Below are 23,884 nucleotides of genomic sequence, written 5' to 3' on the forward strand. Positions count from 1 at the left end.
TCCATCCGATGATTCACTCCCCAAGTGAGCCGCAACGGGCCGAGGCGCGCCGATCCGAAGCCGGGAACCAGGAACCTCTTCCGGGTCTCCCATGCGGGTGCAGAGTCCCAATGCATTGGGCCGTCCTCAACTGCTTTCCCAGGCCACAGGCAGGGAGCTGGATGGGAAGTGGAGCTGCTGGGATTAGAACCGGCGCCCATATGGGATCCTGGGGCTTTCAAGGCGAGGACTTTAGCCGCTAGGCCATGCCGCCGGGCCCCATGATACATTTTTGTAGGTACAAGAATTTCCTGGGCCTGATGCGGTAGCCTAGTGCTGGGATCCCATATGGATGCCAGTTCTACTCCAGCAGCTCCACTTCCCATCCAGCTCCCTGCTTGTAGCCTGGGAAAGCAGTCGAGGACGGCCCAAAGCCTTGGGACCCTGCACCCGAGGGCTCCTGGCTTTGGATTGGTGCAGCTCTAGCTTTTGCAGCCTCTTGGAGAGCAGCCTCTTGGGGAGTAGCCTCTTCCAAAAGATGGAAGATCTTCCTCTCTGTCTCTTCTCCTCTCTATATATCTCACTTTCCGATAAAAATAATTTAAAAATTTTCTTATAAAAGGATTTCCTATTTGTCTTCTGCTTCTTCCCTCTCCATTCCCCCCCCCCCACCATTCTCCCCATATTATTACAGTAGTATTGCCCTTTAGTAGCAGTTGCAAATTTAACATTCTGCTATTTAAGTATATCATGGAACTGTAGGTATAGACAAAGATGAAAATTCTACAATATATTGTCAAGTTATATTTTACCATTTCACTGGGAGCAAAGATGCCTACTGTGACTTAATAGTACTGACATTTTATGTATAATGAAAATCATAAATTTTATGGAAGATTTAGTAGTAGCAGAAGAGACTTGAGAAATTCTACCATAATTTCAAATAATTATTTTTTGAGTAATTAAACAGTATGGAAAAGTAACGACAAAATTGTTAAAACTCCTGTTAACTAACAACACTCATTGGACAGGTTATTTTTTTAATTGATGTGTTCTTCCAGATGCTTTGATATAGGTGAGATGAGATTTGATACTCACACTCATGTACTCCGTGTGTCTCATTGAATCATTTGATAATACACATTTGGAGAGAGTGAGAGTTGACAGGCAAAGAAAGCCTTGTTTTCACTGATGGTATCTGAGAAATAGAAACAATGATGATTATCTTTAGTACTCAGAAAAGACACATTCCTTCAGTAAGAATAAATCCAACATCTACATCTCAAACTTTGAAAATAAAAACAAATCTGGATTTTTCTCTTTTCAGATATGGTTTTACAACATGGGCACACTACAGACTATTTGTTTCTTGGAAATTTCATTTATACGGTAAGATCGCCTATCTGCACAAAATCACTTTTCCTAGTTACTAATTGGAAAAAAATAAGATTTATAAGATTGTGTAAGTCTCCTTCACACCCTAAAATCTTTGCCAATAGAAGAAATGTATGAAATAACAAATGTGAATGCATATACAAGAACTTGTTATCCATTGCCACCACCACTTTTTTTGTACAAGCAGAGAATTTTCTTCAGTTTGTTTTTTTTTCATTGTATGATGTCACTTAATGATGATTTCAAATCAACTCTTCACTATCTATCTCATCCTTTCAAGCATGGTTATGTGAATAACGTACCATTCTGTAGGTTACTATTCTTCTAGGAAAGGACCTTGAAGCTGATTTTGACCCTTTGTACGAACAATGCGTCAAAAACCTCCTTATGCCCAGGAGTAAGTGCATCTGTAGGATACACACATATGCACAATTTATTTGTTTTTATTTGAAAGACAGATTTTACAGAGAGAGATATCTTCCATCCATTGGTTCATTCTCCAAATGGTCACAATGGCCAGAGCTGAGCCAATCCAAGCTTCCCCCAGGAGCTTCTTCTAGGTCTCTCACATGGGTGCAGTGCCCCAAGGACCTGAGGCATCCTTCACTGTTCTCCTATGTCATAAGCAGCAAACTGGATTAGAAGTGGAGCAGCCAGGACTTGAACTTGAACCCACATGGGATACTGAAGCCACAGACCCAGGATTAGCCCATTGAGCCACCATGCCAGTCCCCTTAGGATATCTTTGTGTAAGTGTGATTATATTGTAGCATACTACGAATTTTGAAAGTCATTATAAATATTCCTCCAAAGAGGCTCTCCAAGATCCCAAGGAAAGTGGTGTTATATCTGTATCCAGGGGATGAAATGGTACCCTATTGCAGTTTTTACTTTGAGAGTAAGCATAATTACATAAAATTAAAAAGCTTTATCACAGTCATTTCACCTTCTGTGTCTCACTTTGTTATCCTGTTTGTTTGCCAGTCTTTGCACTTCAGCATATAAATTTTATGAAATTAAGTTTATGAGTAACTTCTTTGTGACATCTAAGTTTTGTGTTTGCAATTGCTGCTAGTCGTTGCTTATTCATAGATACAAATTTGCTTGTCAGATCTCGCCACTGCTTCAGACCTTACCCTTTTCTCAACCTCAGGAGGAAATTATCACTAAAATCAAACAAGACTTTGGTTCTTTGTTTCCTCCACTAATCAGCATTTCTTGAGAACCTGTCATGGGGTAAAATACTGTGTTAAGTGTAAAACAGATGTTCTCCCCAAAATCATCTCTAGAGAGACTGTTGTAGGAGTTTTAGAATCAAATCATGTATGTTACATACAGAAGATGTAAATATGACTACTTCTCACATAAGCAATGGTTTTAATTAGAGGTTAAAGAGCTTCTGGACATGAAGAACTCTAAACATGTGACACAAGTATGTGCGTGCATACAAAGGGAGACTTACATAAGATGCTAGAATGAACAAAAGGCCAAACTGTCCCAAGTCTTACAAAGGCTTATGAAATATAACCGGAATAGTAAAACCAACCACAAAATCACATGAAAGTAATTCACCACAACCAATAAAGAGGGAAAAGGCTCTCTAGCAAAACGCTTCTTACAGCAGCACCCTGGAGAAACACAGGACCAGCAGGTCAGTGACCTCTCGGCCAGCATGTTGACCCCATTGTTAGTGAGCTGGAGGAGCCCGGGGACCCTCCGGGAAGGTGAAGTTGACCCTGGTGCTTTGGGGGAATTAACAGGCCAAGCAGAGCAATAACACAGAGTAAACTATGTACTGGTTAAGAGAGATTAAGATTAAGGGTAAAAATGCATTTGGAGTGTTTAAGATACAGGATGGAATAGCATTGATGAGACGATAGAAACTTGCAAGAATATGGATACTGGAGACAGAGGAATGTAATGTAAGCCTCTGTAGAAGTTTATACACCCTGTATGTCACTTCTCCGGTACTGCAAATGATCTCCCCTGCAATGAAATCACACTTGATAAAACACTGGAAACTTTTACTTTGAGACTGGGACTAAGACAGTATGACATCTCTTCACCTTTGCAACAGGATTGCTACTAAAAAAAGTATATGCCTTAAAGGGCAAAAAAATATGATTTACACTTCCATAACCTGAGTGTGTGTGTAGAAAACACAAAGAGAATCTATACACAGTTTTATAATCAGAAGAACCCAGTCATTTGCTAGATTCCATCCAATATTTAAAATCAATGATTGTTTTGATACACCTGCCAGATATTCAGAAAATTGAAATTTTAATACCACTCACAATAATATGAAACATGAAAGCATATATATCTATATATCTATATATAGATATATAGATAAAGCAAGTGATATTTAAGACCTATTTGTGAAAAACTAAAAATTTATTGGAGACATTAAGAACATCTAAGTGAAGAAATATACCAAATTCATTAACTGGAAGACTCAATGATGAAAGATATCAGCTCTCTATGAATAGATTTATAGATTTATTATAATCCCACTAATAAATCCTCAATGTTTAGTGAGATATTTTAGAAATGTGCACAGAAATGCAAAAGCAGTACAAAGCTCACATTTTTGACTTGGAATAGTTTCAATTTACCCTGCTGAGTTGTATTTTTCTCAGAAGTTCTGAGACCTCTAGAATGAATCAAATCTTCTATGTTGTTTATGAAAAACGAATACGTACTGATTTGAGTTGTATGTTGAAGGACTTCAAAGTACAACAATGAGTGATAACCACTGGGTTCTCAGATCTAAAACCTGGTGTGGCACTTAGCAGCAGCTCGGTCCACCGGACAGGGAGCGGAACACGTGCGGAGGGTCAGGGCAGGGCAGGGGAGAGGTGGAATCTGATGGACATTTCTCATGCATTCTCCCTATGTCTCTCCCCTTCGCATCTGTTTTCACACAGTACGTAGTTGTTACTGTTTGTCTGAAGGCTGGATTGGAGACAATGTCCTGGAACAAAGTGAGTATGCTTTCTCCCCAAACCCTGGCTTTTATGTTGATTTAATTTTTTAAAGATTTATTTCATCTTTATTTGAAAGGCAGAGTCACAGAGAGAGGAAGACACACACACACACACACACACACACACACACACACACACACACACAGATCCTTCACCTACTGGCTCACCTTCCAAATGGCTGCAAAAGCCAGAGCTGGGCTGAGCTCCAGCTAAGAGCTTCTTCTGGGTCTCCCATGTGGGTGCAGGGACCCAAGGACTTTGGCCAAAATCTGCTTCTTTCCCAGACTGTAAGCAGAACGCTGAGTTGGAAGTGGAGCAGCTAGGCAAGAACTGGCGCCCATACAGAATGCTGGTGCTATAGGCAGAAGTTTAACTACCTTACCGTGCCAGTCCCTGTTGATTTACTTTTAAACTTTAAAAGAATAATAAGCTTTTCTTTTCTTGGTCTCCACATTTTATTTTCTGATATTTTGAATATTCAGGTGATGATTTAAACTGGAAAAATTACCCACTCTAATGTCTTCGGGATATTGAGGTTTTTTTCTTATGCTTAATTTGAAATCAATTCCAGTTATCATGCCACCAATTGAGACCACTCTTTTGCTATCAATATCCAAATACAGAATTGTAACAGAAAATTTAGCTAATTCAGAAAGAGAAGGAAAATGATATTGCCAGCAGCTTTCAATGCAAATGACATTGATTTTTTTGGTTTCTGGTCTTTCAGTCTTGGGTTTATTTTTGATTTTTTCACAAAAATAAAGCCACGAAGTAGCTGACATTTTGTAACTTTCTTTCTCACATAGTAACAAGCATTTCAACATTTTATAAAATATTTGATGTGTATGTGCCTATAATGGCTGTATTGTATTTCATCCCAGGAATATTTACTTACATTATTTTTAATGGAATGATTGTCTTAATGTTTATCATTATAAACCATATGCAACCAACCCCATTATAAACATACAAAGGGTACTTTTAAAAGTGAATGCAAAATGGAATTAAAAGATAAGTTCATTTTAAAGTATTTCTTTATATATATATTTATTTATTCATTTGAAAAGAGAGAGACGGGCAGAGAGAGGGCTCTTCCACCCACCTGATCGTTCTTCAAATTCTGGCCAACAATCGGACTGCGCCATGTGAAAGGCAGGCACCTGAAACTCAATCTGGTTCCACTGAGAGATTAGCCTGCTATAGATCTGTGAAATCTCAGGTCCTGCCTATTATTGCCTTGACATGGCCAGAGCTAGTGATTTCACAGGTGTTGGCCTTAAGTTCCCGGTTAAAATGAGCACAGGGGACAGAGTGGGTGAACCGCCTCTTTCAGCAGCATCATGGCTTACCATTGCCCCCTAGAGGACAGCCCTCTCTGAAGGACCGCCCTGGAGAGACCCTTGTCTAGCTCTACTCCAGAAAAACACGTCATGGAACTGTGAAGTTCAGATTTCTCAGCTGTGAGCTGACTCTCTTCCCATCATCTTCTGCACCAGCCCAAGAGGCCAGCTCAGTTCACTCCAACCAGAAAGAGGGACTGTGATCTACACAAGTCATGAAAGATTGCCCTTGAAGATACCCATGGCATGTAAACATGCACTTATTCTTGTTCCCTAGACACACTTAACTCACCCGTAGTACCTGGTGGTGGATGAGAGAATTTGAGCCCTTAATCAGTGATCTAGTACAGATAGTTGGTGTCATAAACAGATAACAAACAGATACTCATATGGAGATAATGGATCAGTATCCAACAAAGCCAGCATTTTAGAACAAGAGTCTCTGGGTTTCCCTTCCTAGTCCCCTGATAACGCAAAGTCTACTAAGCAACAGACCAACAGCCAGATGGATCTGACCACAAAATTGACAAAAGTTCCCAGACCCAGCCAAAGCAGCGATCTTTCAGCCAAGGATTTCCATCAGCCTCCCACTCCTAGTTCAGCAATGCAAGACCACCACTTCCATCAGTATCTCGGCATTTGTGACAAAGAACGAATACTAATTGGTCCAATGCTTGTCTCTCTTGATGGTTTGTGTGTGTGTGTGGGGGGGTTGTCTTTGAGGAAGCTCTATGTTAAGCAGTTGGCAAAAGAAGATAGCCTCATTGAAGAACTCACCTACCGTATGAAGTACTTCCAATGCAGTGTTCATTACTTTCTCTAAAGACACTGCTTGTCTCTGGGCTGGAGTGACCAGTGGATGTTGTTTTAGATATTTGTTTAGATTACTTATTCAGATACTTAGATATCATGAATCTTTGAATCTACAGCAAAAAATGTCCTGAGAAGCATTGGGAAAGATATCTCAGGTATCCAATAGCTCAAAGATTATCAGCATGGTCACCTGAAGTGCCTGGACAAAGGTATCCTGCTAGTGGACAGAGCTAAGCAATTGTTTTTCCCCCTTTCCTCTGGCATTTTCTCTCTGGCAGTTTAGTCACTTGGCGATTTGGGGCAGCATCATCTCATGGATGGTGTTTTTCGTGGTTTACTCTTACTTCTGGCCCACTGTTCCCATTGCTCCTGAAATGACCGGCCAGGTGAGTATGCTTGTCATTCCTCATCAACATTCATGTTTGCTAGCAGCAAAAGCCAGTCTTACCTATTGCCGGGATGATTTGGGAAGAAAAGATCAAACTAATGCAGTAAGCAGTTTGCTTAGTTATAACAGAGAATTTTCCCCCCTAAATTCTCATTACTTATCTGTCAACTACTCTTTCCAAAATGTGTATCTTTCCTCTATAACAGACAGAAGCCATAATTTCTGAACCATTTAAAATGTGTAAACTAATATTGTAATTTTATTTGTCTTGTGTTCAGGTTGTTTATTATTGGAAATGCATGATAATTAAGAAAACATAGTTATTTAACATATTTGACTAAGTAGAATAGCCTTAGCTTAGTGCTGTAGAAACAGCACATGGTATAAACTTATACTTTAAAAACACATGGAAGCTGTTTTTTAAACTTGTGTAAGTGTCATAGGTTATATGTTATCTATACTTTTGCACTTATTTGTGTATTTCTAAATTCTACTTTGTTTATGTCTATTTAGGTGACTAGTCCCACACTGCTTACAAAATGAATCACAGAATTTCACTTTACTAAGATTAAAGATAACTTTGGTACAAACCAGTCAGTTACTAAGTGAAGAAATGCGAGCCCAAAGTTCCCCACACAGTTTATACTGGAATGGTTCATTGCATTATGCCAACCTGACTGCAAGAGCGAATATATTAAAAATGTTATTTTGGCAGGTGTCTGTGAGGGTGTTTCCAAACAAGATCAGCATACAGTCGGAACAGAGTAGGCAGTAAAACCCAGCAAGGACTATCCAATCAGAGAATATATACAAAAGACAGGGCTGGCTTCTTGCTCTGAGGACTGGGACACACTGGACTCCTGAACTTTTCACCAGCAGCCACTTCTCCAGTTCTCAGGTTTTTGACCTTGAAGCAATAGCCCTTGGCTTCCCTGGTCCTGAGCCTGTTGGACTTGGACTCACAGCCTGGTGTCTCCAGCCACAAGTGATCTGCCACAGGGCTTCTCAGATACTGTGGTCATGTGTGCCAGTTCCCCTACTAGAGTGCACCTCTTCTACCTGTACCCATTTCCTAGTGACTCTACTTCCTGGGAACCATCCCTCATTCACCTGAACACCACACAGCCACCCTCTTAGACCCTGCCTCTGTCCATGGTGATGGGAGATGGTTACCATACCTTTAGGCCTTGCGTAGCCCAAAGGCCAGTCAACAAGAATGCAAGCAAGCAAGAATGCAAGAAGCTTTCCATTTCCACCATGATCAAGTGACTGCTATTGAAATAGATTGGAGCCAGCTCTGTGGCTTAGTGAGTAGAGCCATTGCCCATGGTGCTGGCATCCCATACAAGCAACAGATCAAATTCCAGTTGCTCTATTTCCAACCCAGCTCCCTGCTAATGCACCTAAATTGCAGCGGAGCATGGTTCAAGTGCTTGGGCCCTGTCACCACATGAGAAATGCACAAGAAGTCCCTGACTCCTAATGCCAGCCTGGCCCAGCCCAACCATTACAGCAAATTGGGGAGAGAATCAGCAGATCAGAGATTCTCTCTCTCGCTTTCGCTCTCTCTGTCTCTTCCTCTCTCTATATAATTTTGACTTTCAAACATGTAAATAAATCATTAAACAAAAAAGAACTTAAAGTTTTGTGTTACTCATGTTTCTGAATGTTCTCAGTGTGTGAAGTTTTGAAATGTAGGAATACGAAGGTTTTGTGAGTTAAAATATTAAATATTATTCTTTTCACCTGATACTCAGTAAGATTCATATAAGGATAAACTAAATCGTCCCAACATCCTTTTCTGTGTATACCTTCAGAGGAAAGCCATACTCCATAGAGTGCAGCCAACTCTAGGCCGGAGTCACATCTTTCTGGACTGAAGATGTTGAACACATCTACCTTCCAGTTCATAAACATATCCAAATCGAGAAAGTTTGAAAGCTAACCCTCTGACACATTTTTTTAAATAAAATACTTTCTGAAGATTTATTTATTATTATTGGAAAGACAGATTTACAGAGCGAAGAAGAGGCAGAGAGAAAGATCTTCCAACCACTGGTTCACTTCCTAAATGGCTGCAGTGGCTGGAGCTGAGCGCATCTGAAGTTAGGAGCCAGGAGCTTCTTTGAGGTGTCTCATGTGGCTCCAGGATTCCAGTACACTGGGTCATCCACCAATGCTTTCCCAGGCCACAAGCAGGGAGCTGGATAGGAAGTGAACAGCTGGGACATGAACTGGTGTCCATATTGGATCCTGGTTCTTGAAAGAAGGGGGATTAGCTAATCTGAGCTCCTGAGTCATGCCCTCAGTGGAAGAATTTGTACCCTCAAAAGCCAGAAACGAAAGATCTACCTGAAAAATAATAATTAATAGGAAAAAAGAAGATGCAAATGAATAAAAGACACTGAAAGAGAAATAAAAAGGTACATTGGACAATCAAATACAAATCATCTAGTGAACATGTGTAATCGATCTGAGTGCTCAGTTAAATCACTTCTTGTAACGAAAATTACAGTCTTGAATGAGATGGAAAAAAATGCTGAAAAAAATCTTTCAAATTAAAAAACCTGGGAAATTGATCAAGAACCACAACTAAGAAACTAGAAAAACGAAATCATAAGAGGCAAATGAAATAGGAAACAATTGTACAGTGGTTAAAAAAAAAAAAAGGAGAAAAACCACAGTTGCTTTTTTCTTCAAGATTTGTTTTACTTATTTGATACAGAGAGAGGGAGAGAGAAAGAAAAGGAGATTAAGATCTTCCATCTATTGGTTTATTTCCCAAATGGTTGCCAGGGCCAGAGTGGGGCCAGGCAGAAGCCAGGAGCCTGAAACTCCATTCAAGTCTCACATGAGGCAGGGCAGGGTCCCAAGCATTTGGGCCAATGCCTGCTGCTTCCCCAGGTGCAGAACAGGCAGTTGAATTGTAAGTAGAGCAGTTGAAAATTGGTCCACTACTCATACAGGAATATCAGATGGCAGCTTGATGTATTGTGCCACCATACCAGCCCTCAGAGATGGCTCTTTAAAAAGTTCAGTAAAAGCGATAAATTTCTAACACGACTATTGAGAGAGAAAGTGAAATAGAGAAAACGCCACTACCAGTTCAGACACTCATGAGACCTGTCTTTCCCAACTCCATCCTTCTTGTTCACCATCTTACTGTCTTCTCAGGTGACCCAAATTAGCATCAGCATAAAAAGATGCTGTTATCAGCAAATTAACACATTTGTATGAGCAGAAACATTTCACAAAAAGTGTAACTTAATCCAACCTGGAAGAGGCACTACGGAGGTTTTGATAGCTGTTTGGGGAATCTTGGGTGCTCAGCCTGTTTTCTCCTCAGTTCATTTTGCAATTTATGGGACAGCATGTGGCAGACCAGAGCATCAGAAGAAATGCTGTAAGAAGCAGATTACTGATCAGACTCAGCAGATAAACACCGAACTTTAGGACATGCCAGAGGTATTACATGAACGGGTCTCACGACTGATTCACAGAAAATCGGGTGTATCAAAGGCAAGCTAGAGAGAGGGAGGAGACCCCTATCTTGTCTCAAACATTGGGTGAAATGAAGAAGGCAACCACCAAGGAACCTGTTGATAGCAGAAAGGAAACACTTCAGGAGAACAGGAAGACCATTGTTTTAAAGGTGATGTCTAGCAATAAGGTTGTACTCTAAGTGATATGATCCTTGCAATCTTGGGATAGAAACTCATTTGATAGAGTTGCTTGTGCAATAGGCTTCCATGTTAAGTAACCTAATATCATATCCAGGTTTATATTGATTTAGCAGTTCTAACATGATATGATTGTCTCCATATCTCTTCTTGCATCTCCAGGTTTAGCAGAAATTGGCACATGACAGCAGCGTTGGTGCCCGATATTGACACGATATTAAACACTTTTTATTTCCCTTTCTTTACAGGCCAATATGGCTCTGATCTGTCCACACTTTTGGCTGGGTTTTTTGATAGTTCCTACTCTGTGCCTGATCCAAAATGTATTGTGGAAAGTGTAAGTTGAAAAATGAGGTGAAAATTAAAATTTGTTGTCATGCTTAGCTACCTTTTCTCAATATGTATGTTCAAATAATTCTGAGTACCACCTTATGAATACCACATGCCCCGGGGCTTTTGAAGGAAGCAAATGCGTTCTAATGATGGAGCAAAAACCATTAAAAACAGTGAAATCAAAATGCATGGATGGTTATGAAATTTGGTTGCCTATGTTTTGTTTTCAGAAAATGGGTTTGTTGACTTCTAGAAAAGTCAACTTCTACAGAAGTCAAACCAGATGCTCAGAGAATCACACATTAAAAATTAATAATAAAATAAGAAATAGGAAGGAGACATTAAACATAAAATGTTCTTCATGATTCAAAAAAACACTTTGGAGTAGGAATATCTCAAATATATTTTCCTAAGATATATAATATATGATATATGATATATGATAAATGATATATGATATATAATATATAATATGTATGATATATAATATGCATATATCATATATTATATAATATAATATTTAATGTATTCTAATATATCATATATTATATATGATATATGATATATGATATAATATATATTATATAATATATTATATATAATATATTATATATATAATTCCTAAGATATTATTATATTAGGTTATAGGGTCTTAATAGCTAAATTCTTCAGGAAAAATATACTTTCAGCTACAATGTTGGGAATCCCTGGAATCTCTAACGTTAAAGATAAAAGACCCATGAAATATAAATTTTTGAAATTTGAAATAATAAATTTATTATATAATTATTACCTGAATTTCATAACATGAACACCAAAGCTCTAGAATAGTATAAATTTGTAACTAAGTTTATGAACAAAGAAAGCTATATCCTGTAAGGAATAGTAGTAATTTTGTTTCTCAATGTTCAGTTCTTCCTTAATTTTTCAATATACCAAGGAAATCTTAATTATCCATCAGTCTCAAAGTCGAGACTAAATCCTTGCTGGCAGATGGGTGAGGTCCCTGCCACATCCTATCTATGTGTGTGTGTGTGGTCTTTTCAGTCAATTCATTCTGAAGCTCTATCTTGACTGGCAGTTTAAGAAGTCCTCTGGCTGGGCTGATTATTCCTGCTGGTGCAAGCATAAATTAGAGTGGGTGAGGGATGTTTGGGCATAGCCGCAGAAGCTGGCACTGGGGACTAATTCTGTCAAGTCAAATCACAGAACCACCTAAAGAGTGCATAAACCGGGACAGAGAGACCTGGGAGGGAAAAAGTGGGTTCCCCCTTCTTGGGTCACTATTCCCGTGGGAGGGCATGAAGACTGGGACGGGGGCTGGGATGGCTAGATAGAGAGGCACTCAACAACACCCGTGAGGGCTGGATGGTTGAGTTGGTTAGATAGAACTAAGCTTTAATACCCATTGACACGTACAAGGGCCAAATGAGATGGGGGACAGACTGGTCTTCTGCTACACATACTGGCAAACCAGGGTAGGGGGCGGGCCTGGTGGGGGTTATTGTGGGTCGCCCCGACTAGGCTGCAGCTCCCACTGGTTTGTGTGAGGGCCGAGTACGTGCTGGGCAGAACCAGACTGGACTGCAACACCCATTGGTTCCAGTGCAACTCGGGACTGAAAACAGAACCAACCCAGCAATTGCAACCACCAGCTGATCGTGGTGATGGACTGTGCCGGGCCCTGTACTTGCTAGAGCATACAAGAAACTAGTCTGGGAATACCTCAAAGTTTCTTTGGAGATCTCCCTAATCGAACTGCTGGACCCAGAACTCTAATCAAGAAAAGACAGAAGACAGAGCAGATCAATCATTCATCTCAGCTATATGTTGGCCGCGATATATGGGGCAAACGGAGACTTTATGATGGACCATATCAATCAGTGGACAACCTCATCGAGCGAAACTGGCAGCGATTCATAACCGGAGAACTATTAACACCACTCGAGCACATATCTCAGAGCATGCCCCACATCCGGGACTTGGGGTGGGCGGGAAACCGGGTGGGGCTTCCCCCTCAATATCCCCCTTTACCTCAGATACATGATGGAAACAATGTGGACATAATAGTATTACCCACTTCCCTATCCCCCTGAACCTTTTTTTTTCTTTTCTTTTTCTTTCTTTAACTGTAATTAACTATGTAAAGATTGTCAACAACACAATAAAATAGATTATAAAAAAAAAAAGAAGTCCTCTGAAGAAATCTTTATATTGGTGTTAGTTTGTCAACCAAAGTTAGCAATAAGAGATAGGGTAACAGTACTGAGGTTTAATTTTTTTTTTAAGATCTATTTATTTATTTGAAAGGAAGAGTTAGATACTGGGGAGTGGGGGTTCATTCTCCAAATGACAAAAAAGGCCAGTCATGGAGTTGGATTGGAAGTGGAGCATCTGGGACCTGAACCAGCTCTCATATGGGATTGTGACACCACATGTGGCTCCCAGGACTGACGTGTTAATCCCTATATTTATTTGTATTGTCCTGAGCGAAGATAGGAGCTTTTGAAGGCAGAGGCAGATGCTCACTGCTGACCAATAGCAATAGCATCCCCTTGGGCAATGCCATGACAATGATGGACAGGCCTGGGAGTACCAGAGTCCCACAGAAGAGGAACCCCTGGAGTGCAAAACCTAGGAGTGTGGTTGGAGAGGAACAGCTGTCTCCTCTGCCCTCCTGAGAGCCAACAAAGTTGGCTGCTTTGCTTGAACGAACTCTCCTTGGGAAATGGAGGGGAAGGATCTTGGCACATTTTGCGTCTGTCTTTAACATCTTAAAATAATTTAATTTCTAGTTCATGACCAAAACGTCATTACAAATATATTACTATGAATTGATATTCTTTTTTTTTTTCAAAAAAATAAATATGGGGCCAACACAGTAGATTAACTCCACCTCCAGCATCAACATCCCATATGGGTGTCAGTTCATGTTTCAGCTGCTCCATTTCTCATTCAGCTCCCGGCTTGTGGCCTGGGAAAGCAGGCCTTGAAACCCTGTACCCATGTGGAAGACCCCTTGGTTTTGGATCAGCTCAGTTCTGACCGTTGCAGCCATTTGGAGAGTGAACCAGTGGATGGAAGATCTTTCTGTCTCTCCTTCCTCCTGTAAATCTGCCTTTCCAATGAAAAAAAAAATTACATCTTTAAAATGCATAAATAGCATTGAGGATTTTAGGGACTTTGATTCTTCGTGCCTTTTGTTCAGGATCACAAATAGCCATCTGTTTGGCAAGGTATATGAAGTATCATTTCAGTGGGGAAATAAGGAAACCCAGTTAGAAATGAGCAATATTTCAGCTACTGAAAAATACACAGGTGCTTGCGATACACAGGACAGTGATCCCACAGTGGTGGATGCAAGTACAATTATAGAGGGAGGAGAGTGGCTGCAAGTTTCCTTCAAGGCAATACAACATGGCGGCTCAGGGAAGACCCTGATCACCCAGGAGGTGTTTCTGTGTGGTAGAGGCTCACTTAAAATCTCCCTCCAATAGGGTTTGCTGAAACAAATTGGTGGTATTCATCTTGATAGAAGAAAAAGCACAGAGATGTGTTAACAAAGCTTAAAGCTGGTTCAGATAACTCAGGCTTGAGCACCAGCTTCATGGAAAGGGGGAAAGGGGCACTGGAGGTGATTTTAGAAGGGAGAGAGTGAGTGGCTTGATTTTTCAGTCTCTTCCTCCCAGACAAGAGTTTTGTCTGCCTTGGTCACAGGTTGCAGCAATAAGACCTGGGGGCAGTCAGGATGTCCTGCCGCACACGTGGTCTTTGGATAGTTTACAGAACTTCTGGAACAAACAGAGGGCTTCCTTGTCTTGGCTGTTCCTCAGATGCCCTCAGCTGTAAAGTTCAAAATAGCATATGTTAGGGTATTATTCAGAGTCCCAACACAGACAAGCTGGTTGCTTCTTTCTCTGATTTATAGTCAAATAAAATTCTGAGTTTAGAAAATGCTGAGTACACATTGTGCAAATTAATGTGGTTTGGTAAGATTGAAATATCTTATTTTCTATAAAATGACTTAATTAGGTCTAATTTTAAAATACAAATCTATATCTTAAGTGACAGCATCACTTGGAATTATGATAGAATAAGTTCATACATGTAAATTCTGTGTAATTTATCTAGCTTTTAAAATTTACCTTAGCAATTTTTTCTTTTATTATTATTATTATTATTGTTATTTTATGATACAGTTCCATAGGGCCTGGGATTTCCTCTACCCCATCTCCTAATCCTTCCCCTCACGTAAGTTCTCCCACATGATTACAACAGCATAGTTCCTCATAAACAGTCATAAGTCCATCATTGCAGGCATGGACAATGGCAGAGAGTCCAGTTCCCATTGTCAAGACACATTGAAGTTTCACTGGGAGTCCATCCTAGACCCGAAACTAGAGATGCACACTGCACCGTATTCTCACATCTGGACATGTCAGTCTCCACTACAGTCACTATACATCCCCCCAAATGAACAGCCACAAAACAAAACCAACAACAGGAAAAAATAGGAATTTGTAATGCCATGAAGTTAAACAACATGCCACTGGATATGACAGTCTCCATTACAGTTACTATACATCTCCTTAATTAAAAAAACCACAAAACAAAATCAACAGGAAGAAAAAATAGAAACCTACAATGCCATGAATTTAAACAACATGTTACTGAATGACTAATGTATTGCTGAAGCAATGAAAAAGAAAATCGAGAATCTTCTTTTTTAAAAAATGATGGTACTATATGATCTATGAGTCAGTGAAGAATTTAATGATATAGTTTTGTTGGTGAGATATGTCTTCTGTAGCCAACAAATAGATGGGTTTTGTGTTTTTAAATCAGTCCGCTAATCTCTGACATTTGACTGATGAGCTTAATCCATTTACATTCAGGGTTAATATGAATGGATGGTAATTTGGTCTGTCGCTTTAGCAATGGGTTGCTTATTGATTTAATCTTCTGTTATTTTACTGGGATGTTCTTCACATTTGCCTTTGGTCCTGGCGGGTGCTATTCCTTTTCTCTGTCAAGAGAACGTCTTTAACATCATTTGTAGGGCAGGTTTGGAAGCGGCATATTCTTTCTTTTTTTTTTAATTAATATTTAGCATTATGTGACAGTTTCATAGGCTTTGGGAATCCCCCTCCCCCTCCCTCTCCCCTCCCCCCTGGTGGATTCCTCCACCTTGATGCAGCATTACAGTTCAAATTCAATCAAGATTCTTTCCTTGCAAACGTATATTAAGCATGGAGTCCAGCTACTTATTGTCCAGATGGGTTGAACAGTTTCTTGGGGAGACCATTTCTGGTCCGAAGTCAGAGCTGGTATAATATCATCACAGTCAATTAAGAGTCCCAATATAACATCAACAGCAATTTGCAATATTATGGAATTGACATGGTTTTGAGTAACCAGTATGTTAAAACAAAAAACAAAAAACAAAAAACAAAAAAACAAAAAACAAGTCCTAACCACAACCTATGATTAGCTCATTGACATCTCAATTTTAGTTTATATACAGGACCGGACCGGCTGCTATATACCTTGAAAAGGCTATAGGGTACCATTCAGCTGTCGCATGTCTATTTCATTTTAGTATTTAGCCATTTGTTGTGTTGAAGTATAATTTTGTTGATCTTGGCAGATTTTGGGATAATCTAGACTGGCTTGTAACTCTAACAAGATATTTGTCAACATTTAAGGTGCAGAACATTTTTTTTGGGGGGGTGGGTGTGCAGGAAAATCCTCAACACCATGGTGAGGAGTGACTAATCTTTGTGTCCCATCCAGCAAGGCATGAGCCAATCCATGCCAGCTCTTTCCTGTCAGATTTCAAGCTCTACTTTCTGTTTTTTGTCTATTTATTTTAGGGTTTTTTTTTTTTTTTTTTTTTTTAGTTTGTATGATTGTTTGTTTGCTGTGAGGGGTTTTCGAAGCGATCCCGATGGTCACTGCGAGGGAGGGAGAAGCGGCATATTCTTTCAAAGACAAAGGAAAGCCAACAATTTTTTTTGCTGTTAGAAGCTGGAATAGTTACTCCATTATCTTCTTGCCTGTAGAGCTTCCTGTGAGAGGTCTCCTGTGAGTTTAATTGGCATTCCTTCATATGTCAGTTGATTTTTTTCCTGTGCACATTTTTTCTTTGCTTATCACTTTATTTTTCTTTGCTTTTTTTAATTAAGTTTATTCATTAATTACATTGTGTTGTGATTTCGTAGGAACTGGGATTCTCCCCACCCCTCCCCACACCCTCCCTCCTGTGCACATTTAAGGATCTTTTCCTTATGTTCAATTGAAGAGAGCTTGATAATCATGTGTCATGGTGAAGATCAGTTTTGGTCAACCCTGTTGGGAGTTCTGTGACCCTCCTGGATGTTCTTTCCCAATTCTTTCTCTAAATTAGGGAAATTTTCCCTTATTATTTCACTGAATACATCTTTAATCCCTGCATCTTCTGGGATGCCCATAACTCTTATATTTGGCCTTTTAACAGTGTCTTTCAATTCTTGAATACTTTTTTTAGCTTGACCCAGCTCTGCTTTTAGCTTTTTTGATTGTTTCCCCATTGTGACAAGAAATATCTTCCAATTCTGAGATTCTTTCTTCTGCCTCATTCATTCTATTATTGAGACTTTCCAGTGAATTTTTAATTTGCTCAATTGCATTCTTCATTTCCAATAAATCAGCTTGATTTTGTTACAGTGTTGCTATTTCCTGTGTGACATATTCCTTAAATTTCTGCATGTGATTCTCATTGTTGATGAGAAACTTTATAACAAGTGTTTTGAATTCTGTATCCCGTATTTTTTCTTCCTCAGTGAACTCTGAGGTTGGCAAGGCTTTTGTTCCTTTGCAGGGGAGTCTTCAGTAATATTCATTGTGGCTTTGTCTGTTCTTTCGCTCTTGTTCATTGCACTTCTGGTTAGCAACTTTTTCTCCTTAGGAAAGGTTTCTAAGCTGTGTCACCCACAGGTCTACAATTTGATTTTTCTTATTGTAGTTTGTACACAACACTTTGTTTGCAGTCAACTTGTGCCACTCCCTGCAGCGAGTTCCGGGTCTAGGTTCTTATATTAGACTTCCACCACGGTCTTCGTAGTCCCAGTTCCTGGCTCTCCACTCTCCACTTCCTTTGATTCCATGCTGAGGCTGCGCCGTTGTCTGTACAACCTTTCTCCCACTTCCAGTTTGCAGTTTCCAGGATTAGGCAGACACCAGGCATCCTAAGTGGCTAGGTTGCTGATGGTGTTGATCTTGTCAGAACCTGGTGGCTGTTAGATCTGAGGGCCACACTGACTTATTTTGAGCTGTAAGATGCCAAAGTCGGTATTATTTTCACTGTGGTACGAGTGTAATGCACTGAGCTCAGTGAGTTTGCCCCCAGCTCAGTGCATGTGCAGCTCACTGTTGTATCTCCAATCTCAAAGCCTTTGCCACGCTCTACAAAATGCCACCTGACGTGCCACTCGTAGAGTTCTTGATCAGCTGGCCATTAGGTCTGGGAGCTATCCAGACCTATTTTGGGTGGAACCTGTAGGATGCCATGTTGTTGCAATTCGCTAAGCTTGAAATGAGCTTGCTCCCAGCTTATTGCATGCACAATCCTCCCATAGCATTTGCCTCTCTACACAAAATGGTACCTGATTTGGCTCTATTGGTAGTTTGGGCTGTGAAATCTACCTGTTTCCGTATCGTATGGTTAGGCTCTGTTGTTCTGTCTCTGCTCTTGGTCAAATAAGGCAAACCAGCAGGATGGGCAGTTCTCTGTCTGAGTTCACCTCCCGAGCTCCCAGTGAACTCCCATTCCCACCAGGTTGCTGGTGGAGTTCTGGCCACCCGTGGAGTTAAAAGTGCTGCTCGCTGAATGCTGCCAGGGTAGCTGGTCATTGCAACACCACACCATTGCCTCCACTGCTTTCCTATTTCCATCAGTCTCCAGGTACCCCTCTACCTTCGGTCTGCCCTCTCTTATTTTCTGGAATGTGCCCTCTCTGTTTCACACTGGCTAATGTTTCTCAGTCTGTTTAAACATATCCTCACCCTTATTCTGCCATCTTGATTCCAACCTTATCTAGCTTTTTACCTATCATGAATATGGCCCCTATAATCTAGCATTTTAGCTTATTTTGTGAAATAGTGCAGATTATTATTTATGGGTCATTCTTACGTGTGTTCTTTCTCTTAAACTTTTTTCCTTAACACCAAATTAACAGAGAATATGCCACTCCCTCAATGGCCATGTGAATGTTCTCTATTGGTTTTGCTTGTTCTTTAATTTGTCTTGCAGTGTCCAAATGGATGCACACTATGTATAGCTTTTTCATAAGTAGGAGTCATGAGTTTTGCATCATTGAGATAAAATCTCACTTCTCTTTTCCAAGACCTAAATCACATATTAGCTGCTTTTCCTACCTTATTGTTTTGTGGAATGATTTTTCCCTAGTAATTCCTTGTTAAGTCTTCATGATAGATAAGTCTTGTGATCAATTGGGAGAAGAGCATGTTTGGTAAAGTTGTCGTTTATCCATATGCTTTTGGTTCATTTCAATTAACTAGAAAGGTTTGCAGTAGATAGATGGAATGATACCACAATCTTTTAGTTAAAACATTGGTAGAATAGAGCAATGGGGACAGAGGATAATAACTTCTTTTTGTGGGGAGAAGCTTAGAAAATTCCTTAAATAGTAATAGATCATTTATATACAAGAAAATGTTTTCCTTTGGGTATATATTAGTATTTGAGGTTGCTGATTTTATTAAAAGATTTCTTAATTAATTTTTTAAAAGATTTATTTATTTTTATTGGAAAGTCAGATATACAGAAAGGAGGAGAGACAGAGAGAAAGATCTTCCATCCAATGATTCACTCCCCAAGTGACCACAATGGCCAATGTTGTGCCAGTCCGAAGCCAGGAGCCAGGAACTTCTAGGTCTCCCACACAGGTGTAGAGTCCCAAGGCTTTGGGCCATCTTTGACTGTTTTCCCAGGCCACAAGCAGGGAGCTGGATGGGAAAAGTGGAGCTGCCAGGATTAGAACCGGCGCCCATATGGGATCCCAGTGCGTTCAAGGCAAGGCCTTTAGCTGCTAGGCCATGCCACTGGACCCTCTTAATTAATTTTAAAGGCAGAGTTTAGATAGATAGTTGATGATAGATAGATAGATAGATAGATAGATAGATAGATAGATAGATAGATCGATCTTCTATCTGCTGCTTTACTCCCCAAATAGACATAATAACTGAGGCTGGGCATGGCCAAAGCCAGGAGACTGGAACTCTGTCTGGATCTGTCACATAAGTGGCTCACATGTTGTGCCATCACCTGCTGCTTTCCCAGGCACATCAGACTGGAAGTAGAGCAGCTGGATTCAAACTGACATTCATTTGCGATTTCAGTATCACAAACTGTAACTTCATTCTCTGTGCCAAGATGTCACCTCTGCTTTTTACTTGTAAAGTTACTTTGAAGACCATGGTATCATATTTCTGGATCTCTCTGGTCTCTCCGAATCTGCCAATTCTCTGTTTTCTCACCATCATTGCTCATTTCACCCCATCTAAAAACCATAAATCATGGAATCTTACTAGCATCCTAAACTCTTTTACACTTTTATTTTATATGTGCAAGGTGGTAAAAATAGCCACAGTAAGCCAGAAGTCCCTACACCGTCCTTGATAGATGCCTCTGCTGTGCTTCTTCCCAAGATCAAGGCCAAATCCTCTGCAAGGCCAGGGATGCTCTGCTCTGGGCCACCTCACCTGCCTCCTCTCTTTACACCCCCAGGAGAGTTTCTGTGCCCGATGTTTCCTCTGTCAGGAATGCTCCTCTCTGACTGCCCCCCATTGCAGGCCTTTCTTAGACCACAGCTCCATCCCGCCTTCTCAGAGCAGTCTTGGTGGACCCCTCCATGTGCCTCCACCTCTGCCTCACATTGCTGCAGAATCGTATGGATTCCCTTTCATCAGCCCTATCCTTCATTTGTCATCCTGTCACTCATTTGGGTCTCCCTCTTATTTAGACTTCTCATGAAAGTAAAAGTGAGTCTGTTTTGGCAGAGTAAGAGATCCGTTTAGGGAATGCGTGGATGAATGATGAATGCTTGAATATAGATGCAGACCCCAGTGAGAGAGTATATCACCAAAGAAGGGGAGACTGGCTATCTGGCTCACGTTGTATGTTCCAAGGCAGGTGTTGGCACCTCTTGAGTCATGACCTACTGAGACTTCCACTCCACCCTCATAATTGCTGTAAATGACATGGCTAGCCCCTCGCTCCCTCTAGAAGGACAGAAAGCTACTCACAGCTGAATGAGAACTTAAACATCAAAATTCCCAGTGACCATAGTCAAAAAAGCTGCTGAATGTCTTCAAAAAAGCTCATGAGAAATGTATATCATGAAGAAAAAAAGAATAAACTACCAAAGATCTCAAAATTCCTTTGCCTTAAAATAAGCTCATCTTTTACTTCCATTTTCCCTGAATCTATCTTTTGAAGAGCCCTGTTACTTTTGGTGCATGGAATCCTGTGAGTCTTTCAGGAGTTGGGTAGGTGCACTTTCTAGAGTCACATGTCTCCTGCATCCTGGTATACACCCTGATGGCCCTATAGGTGAGTGGGATGGGGCTGACCTACACTGCTCCTCTCAGCAACGCATCCCATAGCATTTGGGTCACACACAGAAGCTACAAATGGGTGCATCGTGTTCTACCACATTGCCTATTAGTTGGGGATATTCAATTGTCGCCTAAGAGGAGAGAAAGTTGGCCCTGCTGTTGTGTATAGCTCATATATTATCTTCTTTCTGTCTTTCTCATGTAAAGGCTGAGAAATACCTACAATAAATCTTTTCTAGAGGAAGTTCGAGAGATGGAAAGTAGCAAAAGTCCAGAACACGATCTCTCTAAAATGCCAGAAAGGAGGTAAGGTGGTTCCCTTTATCTTGTTCTTTGTTCAAAAACCATTCTCCTTGCCTTGTCCCCCACTTTCTCCTCATGGCTGCTTGCAGACTGTCTGTGAGCCCCCAGCTTATCAAGTACTTGTCCAACTGGCATCTGATCTAGAAGTCATGCCAGTAGAGCTGTCCCTTCTTCCCCAAACAGGACATAGGGGGGATACACAAACAATACTGATTATAAAAGGCAGACAATATTAATTATGAAAATAGTGCTAATCTCTGAGCAACCACTACCCATAGAGGTTTTGACTGGGAAGTTTTAAGAGGAAGATTCCATATAGAAAGGAAATTAGACTTTATCTTGGTGTGGGAGGTAGGTATCTAGGAAAGACCTCTGCCAAAATGTATGACACTGAACTTTCAAGGCCTTGCAGTCTATCATGCACAGAATGCACTTCCATAAAAGAAACTCAAATACAGTACAAATATGTGAGAGAGAACTTGCCTAACAAAAGGCAAATTTGCCAAAGCGGACAAAATGTTTCTAGAAGTCAGCAAGGAATGCACCACCGAGTAACAGTAAAGTAAGCGAAGGAACTAAAGAAGGAACTGGAACAGCACTTCAAAAAAATGTGGAGCAAAGTGATTTTACTTTGGTGCAAATGTTTTTGGAAAAAAAATTTTCAAAAAATTCTTTGGAAGTGCATACTGGGAAAAACCTGTGCATGGACTACACAGTGACATAGAACATCAAACACAGAACATGATGCAAGTTTTTGTGCAAGGTCCAGGATATTTACTTCCAAAGAATTCTCCAAGAAAGTAATTCTGATGAATATCAGAAAGTGCGGGAACACAGAGGGGATAAGGAAAGCAATGTTTGGATTTTTTTCTTTTATTTGTTTTTTTTAAAATGCTTGACCCATGCACAAGTTTTATCCATGAAAAATATGGGAGAGCAGAGGTAGATACACGAGTTCTAGAAATCTCACAGCCGAACGCATTTCAGGTCATGTGTAGGTAAGCAAAAGTGAAATCCCTGTCTGATTCTTCCAAGTTCTCAGCCCAGTAGAGGCAGAGGACCAGCCTTGGCATGGAAACTGAGTCAGAACGGTGGAGCTGGCTCTTCTGGCAAGAGGTCAGAAGGGCCACTGTGAACGCTGACAGCAGTTGTAATTTGTCACAAGCTCCCTGCTCCTCAAATCCCTGGAAAAATCAATGTATGTGGCAGATGCAGTAGAGCAGGTGACATTCAAGAAGTGGGAAAACATCAGGCAAGATTGCATGGGTAAGGATTTCCAACCCCCATGTTTTTGCTTTTAAGGGAAAAACGAACAACAACAACAAAATTCCTGAACAGTGGCAGTCTTGGAGGGGACAAGTTCATAAAATGATCCCATGACTTGAATGTGGGTTTGCACTGTGCTCTTCTGATGAGTTGTGGGGGCTACGGAAGAAGCCACCCCAGCTTTAACGAGGGCCGGCCTTTCCTGACACATGACCAAGAGTCGTGAATCAGGCTAGTGTACTGCAGTGCCAAGAGGCAGTCATTGCCCCTGGACCAATAGAAAAGGGAACCAGGACAAAGGTTAGTGAGACAAGGACCACAGGACACCTGTAGTGCTCTGGACAGTGCAGCTCCTCGGAAAGGCCACTCAGAACATTCTGTGCAAGAAATGCTTAGGGAAATGTGCGGGTTTAAAAACAGTGCTGACCATGATGGGAAGACCTCCCCTTTTTATTTTTTAATATGTATTTTCCAAAATGTGATGACAGGTTTTGTTTTGTTTTCATTTTCACCTCACCACCTGATTCTCTTCCAATGAAATTCTTCTGAGAGTTGGCAGAATGAACTGAAATCTCGCTGTATTGCTTTATTCCCAGGGTGAAAGCACCAAGTCTCGATGTGGTCTTCGAGAACACTTCTGTTGATCTCAGTGCCCCCCGTAAGTAAAACAGACAATACTGTGGCTCATGACCCTGAAACTCCATCTGCTCAACAAGAAGGATAAATAATAAAAGCCAGGTCATTCTACTGGACGGCACTATGTTCAGTGAAATAAGTCAG

The 23,884-nt window shown here is 40.6% G+C and overlaps 1 protein-coding gene across 1 annotated transcript in view; it reads left to right on the forward strand.

Moving 5' to 3' along the window:
• Positions 1-23,884, forward strand: part of LOC101535813 (phospholipid-transporting ATPase IB-like) — a 143,879-nt gene that overhangs the window by 111,671 nt on the left and 8,324 nt on the right. The window contains exons 31-36 of the mRNA XM_004577703.4: positions 1,307-1,368; positions 4,305-4,361; positions 6,796-6,903; positions 10,834-10,922; positions 21,743-21,841; positions 23,701-23,762. Coding sequence (XP_004577760.4) covers positions 1,307-1,368; positions 4,305-4,361; positions 6,796-6,903; positions 10,834-10,922; positions 21,743-21,841; positions 23,701-23,762 — 477 coding nt within the window. The remainder of the gene's footprint in view (positions 1-1,306; positions 1,369-4,304; positions 4,362-6,795; positions 6,904-10,833; positions 10,923-21,742; positions 21,842-23,700; positions 23,763-23,884) is intronic.

Source organism: Ochotona princeps, chromosome 12 (assembly GCF_030435755.1).
Source record: "Ochotona princeps isolate mOchPri1 chromosome 12, mOchPri1.hap1, whole genome shotgun sequence".
NCBI lineage: Eukaryota > Metazoa > Chordata > Mammalia > Lagomorpha > Ochotonidae > Ochotona > Ochotona princeps.